Source organism: Myotis myotis, unplaced genomic scaffold (assembly GCF_014108235.1).
Source record: "Myotis myotis isolate mMyoMyo1 unplaced genomic scaffold, mMyoMyo1.p scaffold_m19_p_17, whole genome shotgun sequence".
In the NCBI taxonomy this organism is placed as follows: Eukaryota; Metazoa; Chordata; class Mammalia; order Chiroptera; family Vespertilionidae; genus Myotis; species Myotis myotis.
The window spans coordinates 35288718-35300857 of NW_023416321.1; the positions used below are offsets into that span (position 1 = coordinate 35288718).

General features: G+C 41.9%; 1 protein-coding gene across 4 annotated transcripts in view; it reads left to right on the forward strand.

Moving 5' to 3' along the window:
• Positions 1–12140, forward strand: part of SRR (serine racemase) — a 19442-nt gene continuing 7302 nt past the window's right edge. Inside the window, exons 1-2 of one of the 4 annotated variants that reach the window (XM_036341055.1) lie at positions 1–134; positions 4573–4684. In XM_036341055.1, the coding sequence (XP_036196948.1) occupies positions 4656–4684 (29 nt within the window). In that variant the 5' untranslated portion in view covers positions 1–134; positions 4573–4655. Of the gene's footprint in view, positions 140–4572; positions 4685–12140 lie in introns of all 4 variants that reach the window. The other 3 variants (XM_036341057.1, XM_036341058.1, XM_036341059.1) reach the window with 3 other exon arrangements.

The window sequence follows — 12140 nt, forward strand, 5'->3', positions numbered from 1 at the left end:
ACGGACGCTCCGCCACGGAAGAGCGGAAGAGACCGAACGCGAGCCTGGGCGTGGGAGGCGGGCGCCGCGCATGCGCAGAGGTGTGGTCGGGGAAGGTGCGCTGAGGCCGGAGTTGGAGGCGCGGCCCCTGTGAGGTGAGGTGAGGCCCGGCCCACAGGCGGGCGGTGGCCGCCGGAGAGGACACTGAGGCTGGGCTGGGGCTGGGGTTGACGAGAGACACCGCAGGATCCGGCCTCCTCCCCTCCTCGCAGGCCAGGGTCTCCCCCGCAGGCCCGGACTAGTGCCCCAGGCCTCGATTTGGGAACCTTGAAAATCTTGTAAGAGTCATTATTATGTTCCCCGCTTTCTCCTCCACTCCCCAGAGATGAAGAAACGGAGTCCCAGAGAACCGTAGTTCCCGGGGTGACTCAGTCGATAAGTACCAGACTGTCAGAGTCTTCTCCTTTACGGCGAAGTGCTTCCCCCGAGCCAGCCTCCTGACTTCTTTAAAAATACAGTGTAGTTGGCTCTCGTTGGGGAAGGGGTTGGGTGGCAGTAAATCAGGAGCGATTCTATACGTCGGTTTGGGAATTTACTTATCATTGTGGATTCTTGGAAAAATGACTTAACGTCCCTGGATCTCAGGTTGGTTGATTGTGTTCCGTCTTTAAATTTAACCGGATCAGCCCCGGCCGGAGCGGCTCCGTTGGTTGGAGTGGCCTCTGGTGTCCAGAGGGTCGTGGGTGTGATTGCCAGTCAGGGCACACACTCGGGATGAGGGTTCGATTCCCGGTCTGGGCATACGGATGTTTCTCACATCCATGCTTCTCTCCTTGTCCCTTCTTCTCTCTCTAAAATCAATAATAATAATAATAATAAACATTTAGAAAATAAAGTCAATAAAAATATATCCTCAGGTGAGGATTTAAAAATTTTTTTAATGTAACTAGATCAGAAAACTGGTACTTTAACTTCTTGTTCAGGTGCACCTATTCAGAACTGTGGTGAAACTCCCTCCCCCAAGGCCGCTTTCCTCCACCTGTTGCTCCTTCCCAATCCCAAACCCACAAAGAATAGTTACGAATTATTCCTTAGACCAGTGGTTCTCAACCTTGGCTGCACAGTAGAATCAGCTGGGAATCTTTTTAAAATCCTGATTTCTGGGCCCCATTCTCCGGAAATTCTGTTTCTTTGTTACTAATGTTGTGCCCCCCCCCCCCCCAACAAAGAAACAGAATTTCCGGAGGATGAGGCCCAGAAATCAGGAGTTTAAAAAGATTCCCAGGTGATTCTAATGTGCAGCCAAGGTTGAGAACCACTGCCTTAGACTGAGCCTAAAAGATTTGAACCATCTCTGACAGAACTCAGTTCCTAGTATGTGACAGACACTTGCCACCAGAAGGTTAAGCAGAAGTAGAAAGTCAATAAGTTACAGAGGGAGATTTAAAGGTCCAAAAGTAGGGGTGTGGAATACAACTTGGGCCTAAAAAAGAAGGAAATCTTATCTTTTGCAACAGCATGGATGGACCTGGAGAGCATGATGCTAAGTGAAATAAGTCAGTCAGAGAAAGATAAGTACCATGTGATTTCACTTGTATGTAGAATCTAATGAACACAAAAAACTAACAAACACAATAGAAACAGATGCAGATACAGAGAACAGACTGACAGCTGTCGGGGGAGGGAGTCATGGGGGGCTACATGAAAATGGTGAAAGAATTAAGAAAAAAACCCACCCACAAACACAAAAAAACTCATAGACACAGACAACCGCGTGGTGAATACCAAAGGGAAAAGGGGGTGGGGGTGGGGGTAGAAGAGAGTAAAGGGGGGATAAAGGGTGAGGGAAAGAGACTTGACTTGGGGTAGTGAACACAATACAATATATAGATGATGTATTATAGAATTATACACCTGAAACCTATATAATTTTATTAACAAATATCACCCAATAAATTCACTAAAATAAGTAAATAAAGTAGGGGAGTGATTTGAGTGGTCAGAGCAAGTGACAATCTTTAAAACATGAAATAGGCTGAGTGGACCCATGCCAGAGGAAGTTGCAGCCTCAAACCATTACCCAGCCTCCTTACCCTTGGGCTGTGAGCACTGACGGGGGCTGTACAGTATAAAAAAATAAATAAATGAATAAATAAATAAAATAAAAATAAAACATGAAATAGGAAGAAATAAACTAATTCATTTTCACATTGAAATTGTAGAGAACATTGCATCAGGTTTGTTTGTTTTTCAGTCGTCCATGACTGACACTTTTTGTAAGTAAGATTTTGGGTGTGTTTTTTGTTTGTTTCTTAATTCTCACCCGAGGATATTTTTTCCATTGATTTTTAGAGATAATGGAAGGGAGGAAGGATGAACAAGAGAAACATCCATATGACTCACATCAAGTGGTTGCCTCCCACACATGGGGATCAAACCTGCAACCCAGGTACATGCCCTAGACTGGGAATCGAACCCATGACCCTTTGGCTTCGGTGCACAGGCCTTCTCTCTGACCACTGAGCACACCAGCCAGGCTGCATCAGTGTTGTTTTTAAGATGGAAAAATAATCTGAAGAAAACCTACTTAACCAAGAAAAACACTGTTACCAATGCAACAGTTTCAGTAAACTACAGGTAAAATATGCCAAAAGTTAAACCAGCTTGAGAAAATTTATCAGAACTCGGAGGGATGCCGAGGCCAGTTTGGCTCAGTGGATAGAGCGTCGGCCTGCGGACTGAAGGGTCCCGGGTTCGATTCCGGTCAAGGGCATGTGCCTGGGTTGCAGGCATATCCCCAGTGGGAGATGTGCAGGAGGCAGCTGATTGATGTTTCTCTCTCGTCGATGTTTCTGACTCTCTATCTCTCTCCCTTCCTCTCTGTAAAAAATCAGTAAAATATATTTAAAAAAAAAAAAAGAACTCAGAGGGAAATATAATAGATAAAAACTATTAGAGGTAAGGACAGAAGATATAGAGAATAGATCCATAAAACTAATAATCAAATATGAGCTCCAGAAGGTGATAACAGAACTGACTGAGGAGGAACAATAATACAAGAAAATTTACTAAGTTGATGGAAAAATTTGAATTTAAGATTTAAATTTAACCCTCAGATTTAAAGGGCTCATGAAGTACCAGGTAAAAATAAGTGAAAAGACAACTGTATTTAGACCTATATCAAATTTCATGCACTGGGCCTCTAGTGTGAGTAATAAAACAACAAAGCAAATTTGGATAGTGGGGGAGAGAGAAATTCAGTTTCTAAAAACAAATATTACACAGGTCATCATTGCTGAGTGCAAAGTATTAAAATGAGTAATGAATAATCACAAACTTAAAAATTCTAATCACTTGGAATTTTTTTAAAAACACCAATTTTGAATAACTCAGGTCAAAAAAATAAAACTAATATCATGGATTCTTTAAAAATTAAGGTTTCTGTAGGTGAAGAAAGGTATAGGGGCAATAAATGGTAATGGACAGGCACTTGACTTGGGGTGGTAAACATATACTACCACGTACAGAGGATGTGCTGTAGAATTGTGCACCTGAAACCTGTATTTTGTTAACAAGTGTCACCCCAGTAAATTCAATAAAAAAGAAAAAAGTTAATGAAAATATTGCACCCAAAACCTATGGTATATTATTAAAGCAATACTCAGGGAAATTTGTAACCTGTGCTTTTATTATTAATTTTTAAAGAATAGAAATTAAAAGGAAAATAGAAGAATAAAGATAAAATCAGAAATTAATAAGGGAAAAAGAACAGTACTTGATAAAAAAAATTGAAGATCTCATTCTTTAGAAATAAATTAGACATTAAAATAGACACATTTCTGGGGGGGAAAAAAAAGAAACCTAAAGAACCTCCTTTTGGAAGTCTCATAAGTAATTCAAACTTAGCTCATCAAATCACTGATTTTCTCTATAATACTTGTTCCTTCGTCAGTCTTATATCTTAATTATACCACCATCTAAGTCAAAACACTGGAGTTATCCTTGTTTCCCTCATTCCCCACCTTCAAACCAATATCAGGATATGTCTCTTCTATCTCTGTAGTGGACATCTATGGAATTCACCACCTCAACATTCTCCCCTTTTCTCTTGAAAACTCCCTCACTCCCAGAAGTATTTTCTCTTTGTTCTGTTGTTTCTTTCCTTTTTTTCTTCTCCCTTCATTTGCTCCTGTTTTTCCCACAGGTACAGAAATTTAAGGCAATCATACTATTTGGATCACATTACCATCAAGGCCTTTCTTATCTTTTCCCCATTCCAATTACTACTCATGTTCCGACCCTCCTCACTAGGTCATCGCTCTAATATGTTTGAAATATGTCCTTGGATATATCTATGTCTTTTAATAATATATAGTGTCTTATGTATGTATATGTGTTAAATGTACATAATTGACATCATGTTATAGAAATCATTCTGTTTCTTTTTCATGTTTCTGTGAATACTTCTGATGCATAATATTGTCTTAAATGCCCTCACACCCTTGGCCACTGGTCCTGGGCCAAGATGGGCCAATCAGAGTCCTTACCCAGAATTTTTTTTAAATGAAACTGAGAAAGAAAATTCCTCTCCAGTGTGGAAACCATAAAATGTAAAGCACAGGAGCTGTCGGCAGCCACGCGTCCTGCCATGTGGAACTGGTGTGCGACAAAAAAGAATGAAGCTAACATGCAGAAAGCAGCAGAGGTGAGAAACAGAGAGTCCTAGAAAATCTCAAATCCCTGGTTTTAATTGTTCCTAAAGGTCCATATCCCTGCCCGTCCCATATTTTAACTCTTTCTTCGATTTCATGAGCCAGTAAATCTCATCACCTCCATCTTGTGTCCTGTTTAAATTGCGGTTCTATTACTTGCAGCCTATTTATAACTAACTAATTATAATCTTCAAAATGTAACTGTTTTTCTGCTTTTTTCAATTGTGGTAAAATGCATATAACATAAACTATATTATCATAGCGATTTTAAATATACAGTCTAGTAGTGGTAAGTACATTCACATTGTTGTACAACCAATCTCCAGAATAATTTTCATCTTGCAAAATTGAAAATATACTCATTAAACAGCTTCCCTTCCCTTTCCCCCAGCCTCCGGCAACCACCATTCTACTTCCTATGAATTTATCTGCTCTAGGTATCTCACTTAAGTGTAATTATAAGTATTTGTCTTTTTGTCTGGCTTATTTCACTTAGCATAATATCCCCAAGATACATTCATATTATAATATGAATAGTAATCCATTCCATTGGTATAGATCAGATTTTGTTTATTGGTCTGTCAGTTGATACTTGGGTTGCTTCTATTTTTGGCTATTATGAATAATGTTGCTATAAATAATAATAATAATAATAATAATAATAATGCGATGAACACGTGTACAAATATGTATTTGAGACTCTCTTTCAGTTCTTTTGGGTATATATCCAGAAGTAGAATTGCTAGATCATATGGTGATTCTATGTTTAATTTTTTGACATACTACCATGCTGTTTTCCATAGTAGCTGCACCAGTTTACATTTCCACCAACAGTGCACAAGAGCTCCAGTTTCTCCACATCCCTACCAACACTTGTTATGTGTGTGTGTTGAATAATAGTCATTCTAGCCCTAGCTGGTTTGGCTCTGGATAGAGCATCGGCCTGCGGACTGAAGGGTCCCGGGTTCAATTCCTGTCAAGGGCACATGCCCAGGTTGCGGCTGGATCCCCAGTAGAGGGTGTGCAGGAGGCAGCCCAATGGTTCTCTCTCATCATTGATGTTTCTATCTCTCTTTCCCTCACCCTTTCTCTGTGAAATAAATAAAAAATATATTAAAAAAATAATAATAGTCATTCTAATATATGTAAGATGGTATCTCCTTGTTTGATTTGCATTTCCCTAATAATTAGTAATGTTGAGCATCTTTTCATATGCTTGTTACAAGTCCATTTGTATATCTTCTTTGGAAACATGTCTGCTCAAATCCTTCACCCATTTTTTTTAATCAGGTTTGTTTTTCCAAAATGTGATTTTTAAAAAAAATAATCGAGTGATTATTTTTTTCTGCCTCCACTTTCACCGTCCAAGTCCCTGTTGTCTTTCATGTGGAAAACTCTAATACTATTTAACTGAATCCCCTGATTCCACTCTTTTCTCTTTTTTTTTCATTCACCATAATGTAGTGATTTTCTGAAAATATTAATTCTAGCATGTCACTTACCTGTTCAAAATTTTCCAATGGCATTCCATTACTCTTGAGAAACGTATCCATGAATCATGGTCCCTAATGATCTAGACCCTGCCAACTTCACTCTCATCTCTTACACTACTCGTTGATCACTATTTTCACATACATTGGCCTCCTTTTAGTTCCTAGAATATGCCAACCTCCCTCCCTCCTTAGAGTCTTCACACATGTTATTCCCTCTACTTGAAACACTTTTTTCCCTACCCTGCCCATTCATCTTACAGGTCACCTTAAAATTTCACTTCTCCATAGAGAACCTTACCTGATATAAATAAGGCCTAACATTATAGTATCCTATCATAATACACTTCCCTAAATATCACCTATTACTATTTGTAAATAAATACCTATTTTGGGATTGCTTATTGCGCATTTCTCCACGAGATTGTAAGTTTTATGAGAGCAGAGACGAGTCTATTTTTCTAACACGACATCTCCAGACCAAACAGTACCTGTCACATAGAAGGTGCTCACTATTTCATAACTGAATGAATAACTGAATGAATAAATGAATGAATACCACAGATATGAAGAATACCTAGATATATTAATATGTATAACTTCATACTAATTTTGTATGATTTTGCAAATAATACATTACTGGAATAAATTCAGGAGGAGTTGGAAAATCTACATTAAAAGAATAATTATGAAGTCACTGAGAAAGTTACCGTAGGGATATTTATAAGGTAAAGACAAATTATCTTTATTTGCAGATAGCGTGATTATTTGGAGAATGAACTAGAAAACTATTAGCTCTAACAAGATACTCTAGTCTAGTCCTAACTAGTTTGGGTCAGTGGATAGAGCGCCGGCCTGGGGACTGAAAGATCCCAGGTTTGATTCTGGTCAAGGGCACATGCCCAGGTTGCGGGCTTGATCCCCAGTTATAGGGCATGCAGGAGGCAGCCAGTCAGTTATTCTCTCTCATCGTTGATGTTTCTATCTCTCTCTTTCTTCCTCTCTGAAATCAATAAAATAAAAATATATATTTTTAAAAAGATACTCTAGTAAAAGTGTCCTATTACATTTTCATATACATTATCAGTAAGTAATTTAAAAATCTAAGGAAATACCTTATCTCAAAAAATGTACTTAGACATAAATTTAATCATATCTGTATTGGAGGACACAAATAAACTATAAAAACTTTACTGAGAAACCTAAAACAAAAACACTTTACTAAATTGAAAGACACAGATGTTTATGGATAGGAGGACTTTATTCTTAAATGTCATACGCCCCCAATTCATTGTTCATTTTACAGTGTGGTATTTCTGACAACCTTGATAAAGGATTTCTAAAGTCTCTCTGAAAGAATTATTTGTGAGAAAAGCTAATTTTAGAGTAATCAGGGAAGAACATAATACAATGAACAACTGGAAAATGAATTGACAGTCTCATAAATGGAACAAAATATGAAGTCCAGAAAAGCCCTAAGCACTAATAGAAATTTAATTTTGATAAACAACATTTCAGAAGAAAAAGATGATTCAGCCAGTAAATTGGTGTGTTAAAGACTCATGAAAGAATAAGTGGCCAATAAATATACAGAAAAAGTGTTCAATCACTGTTTAAAAAAAAGTAAATTCAAACTACTAGATATTTCATTAAATGAACAGATAAAATGATATATCAAAGTTGAAGAAAAATGGACATTCCTTAGAAACTGCTGTGAGAGTATAAAATGGTATAATCTACAACCCTTTTGGAGATGAATTTGGCAAGGGGTATAAAATGTCTTAGAAGTGTACATGCCTTTTGATGCAAATACCAGTTGGTGGAATCTACTCAAAGCATGTATGGAGATACAACAAAGATCTTGTAACAAGGCTATTATTCATTACATCATTATTTATTACTAAAGGCCTGGTGCATGAAATGCGTGCACAGGTGCAGTCCCTAGGCCTGGCCAGCAATCAAAGCATGAGCGTCTGATGTGGAAGGGCAGGTCCCAGCTGACCTCTGGGCCCTGGGCAGCATCTGGGCTCTTTGGCCCCTGCACACCCCCCTCCGCCTGAGTCCCAGCACCCGAGTCCCCATGTGGAGATGCAGTGGGCATGGCCAGACACTGCAGGCCAGGGCGCAGCGTGGGCCTCTGGGCCACCCAGTGGTGCTGCACGGAAGCCAGGTGGGCAGCATGCCCTCTCCCAGCTTGTCTCGCAGCCTGGCTCCTGCTCGAACCCACAAGCCTGACCAGCCCCTGTGGTCCCAGGACTGCCGCTCAGCACACCTGGAAGAAGAGGCCATGCAGGTGCAGGGCGGGCTCCTTGTGGGTGCCCAGCTCCTGAGTGTGGGGCTTCCCTGGCGCGAGCCCTGGCATCCTGGGGAAGGGTAGCTGGGAGAGTGAGAGCGAGCTCGGCAGACACCCTGCATTCTCACTGCACCTCTGTCTCCAGGTAGCCGGTGAGAGGTTGCAGCCCCCACCCTCCCGCCCGGGCACCACGGGAGATTGGTTGCTGCCACCCACCCCCAGTTCCACATATCAGTCCCCCGCCCTCAGCACCTGGGAGCCCGGCGGTGGCCCACCCCTGCCACAGCTGCTGGTCTCTGTCTGCAGGACAATCAGCGGGGTAGATTGGGCCCCGCTTGTCCCCTCCTTGGCCTGGCGTCGCCCGGTCACCTGCTCCACCATCCCACCACAGTCCCACTCTCATCAGGGCCCATCGGGGCCTGCAGCACCTCCACTGCTGCCTGCTGCCAGTGCCACGTCACTGATGCCCACCATGTTCCGCACCGCCCCCTGGTGGTCAGCACACACGTCATAGCAAGCGGTCAAACTCCTGGTCAAGGGGACAGTTTGCATATTAGGCTTTTATTATATAGGACTAAAGGCCCGGTGCACGAAAATTGTGCACGGGAGCGGGGGGAGGGAGTCCCTGAGCCCTGCCTGCACCCTTTCCAATTCAGGACCCCTTGGGGGATGTCCAACCTCCTCTCGCAATCTGGGACCGCTGGCTCCTAACCACTTGCCTGCCTGCCTGCTTGATCACCCCTAACAACCTCTGCCTGCCTGCCTGATTGCCCCAACTGCTCACCTACCAGCTTGATTGCCCCTAACTGCTCCACTGCTGGCCTGATCGCCCCTAACTGCCTCTACCTTGCTCTGCACCCGGGACCCAGGATTCCCTCCCTTTGGCCGGCTGCAGGCACCCAGGACCCGAGCCAGCTTTGCTTGGGTTGGCTGCAGCTGCAGGGGACCGTGGGCAGGTGGCTTCAACCGGGCCGCAGCCACAGGTGCCCAGGACTGCGGAGCATGTGGCTTGTCCCTCTCTTGGGCCACAGCCTAGCTGGTCCCCATTCCTCTCTCATGAGCTCATTTGTGCCTGCTGGTCCCCATTCCTCTCTCCCTAGTGTTGAGTGTCTGAGCAGTTATGGCATGACAGCATGAGGGCGTGATGACCATTTGCATATTAGCTCTTTATTATATAGGATAGTCCCCCCCCCCCCCATCTAAATGTTCAACAATAGAGTTATGTAAAACTCTGGTATTTTTGTAAAAAGGGATACTATTAAGCCATTTTAAAAGTTGCATAAATAGATGTATTGATAAACAAAGATTCATAGATTATTCATAATATTGTTTGAAAAAAAGCAAGTTACCAAACCTGTTAAAGTTTTGTCTGTATATATATGTGAGCCTAGAGAGATAAGCACCAGGCCTTAGCTAGCATTTGTCTTTGGGGAGGAAGCAGATTAAATCTGTTTTTTTGGAGAACCAAGATGGCGGCATAGGTTAACGCTGGAGTTTGCTGCTTTGAACAACTACTTCAAAAGTGAAGCCAAAAAACGGAAGGGACATCACCCAGAACCACAGGAACGCTGGCTGAGTGGAAGTCCTACAACTAGGAGGAAAGAGAAACGCATACGGACACTCAGAGGAGGCACAGTGCTGAATTCAAATTCTGAGGTGCGGAGTGCACGGAGCGGGCTGGCGGCGGAAGGCGCGGTTGGCGTTTTCAATCAGGAGGGAGTCGCAGACTCTGAGCTCCAGATACAGGCGAGTCTTTAGGGACCCAGACTCAAACGGGAGAAGCGGGACTGTCTGGCTTCGGTCAGAGCGAGCGCAGCTTTCTCTCTGAGCTTTGCAGCGGGTGCTGGGACTCAGAGAGGCAGAGCCCCTGGGGACAGGACTGAGAGCCGCCATAACTGCTCTCTCCGGCCCACCCTGTTGATCCTGTGCGACCCGCCCCGCCCAAACCCTGCATAGAGGCATTTGCCGGATAGCCTCAGGCAAAGGCTACATTAGCACCTCCCTAGAGGACAGAAGTTCTCTCACTGCTGACACAGCTGATTCTCATAGCCACTTGGCCTGGAGGTCAAACCCTCCCTGGAATTAGCTACAACAATCAAGATTTAACTATAAGACTGCGAACAAAGACCACTAGGGGGTGCACCAAGGAAGCATAACAAAATGCGGAGACAAAGAAACAGGACAAAATTGTCAATGGAAGATATAGAGTTCAGAACCACACTTTTAAGGTCTCTCAAGAACTGTTTAGAAGCCGCCGATAAACTTAATGAGATCTACAAGAAAAGTAATAAGACCCTCGATCTTATATTGGGGAACCAACTAGAAATTAAGCATACACGGACTGAAATAACGAATATTGTACAGACTCCCGACAGCAGACCAGAGGAGCGCAAGAATCAAGTCAATGATTTGAAATGCGAGGAAGCAAAAAACACCCTACCGGAAAAGCAAAATGAAAAAAGAATCCAAAAATGTGAGGATAGTGTAAGGAGCCTCTGGGACAGCTTCAAGCGTACCAACATCAGAATTATAGGGGTGCCAGAAGATGAGAGAGAGCAAGATATTGAAAACCTATTTGAAGAAATAATGACAGAAAACTTCCCCCACCTGGTGAAAGAAATGGACTTACAGGTCCAAGAAGCGCGGAGAACCCCAAACAAAAGGAATCCAAAGAGGACCACACCAAGACACATCATAATTAAAATGCCAAGAGCAAAAGATAAAGAGAGAATCTTAAAAACAGCAAGAGAAAGAAACTCAGTTACCTACAAGGGAATACCCATACGACTGTCAGCTGATTTCTCAACAGAAACTTTGCAGGCCAGAAGGGAGTGGCAAGAAATATTCAAAGTGATGAATACCAACAACCTACAACCAAGATTACTTTATCCAGCAAAGCTATCATTCAGAATTGAAGGTCAGATAAAGAGCTTCACAGATAAGGAAAAGCTAAAGGAGTTCATCACCACCAAACCAGGATTATATGAAATGCTGAAAGGTATCCTTTAAGAAGAGGAAGAGGAAGAAAAAGGTAAAGATACAAATTATGAACAACAAATATGCATCTATCAACAAGTGAATCTAAGAATCAAGTGAATAAATAATCTGATGAACAGAATGAACTGTTGATTATAATAGAATCAGGGACATAGAAAGGGAATGGACTGACTATTCCTGGGGGGGAAAGGGGTGTGGGAGATGCGGGAAGAGACTGGACAAAAATCGTGCACCTATGGATGAGGACAGTGGGTGGGGAGTGAGGGCGGAGGGTGGGGCGGGAACTGGGAGGAGGGGAGTTATGGGGGGAAAAAAAAGAGGAACAAATGTAATAATCTGAACAATAAAGATTTAATTAAAAAAAAATCTGTTTTTTTATTGAACATGCATTGCTTTTGTTTGTTAATAAGAAAAAATAAAACTTTTTTAAATGCTATAAAAGTAGTGAAAAATTGAAGCATAATGCAGTATTGAAAATTATAATTATGAAAACTTTGAAGAAACTGAGCCAAATGGAGGAGTAAACAAAATGTTATCTTTGTCCTGATTTTAACTGTCATATAATGTATGTATATTGAAGAAAAGGAAACATAGAAAATGAGCATAATTTATTAAGATAGTAGGATTGTAGGCAATTTTTTTCATTGTTAAATAATTTTTAAAAATAAA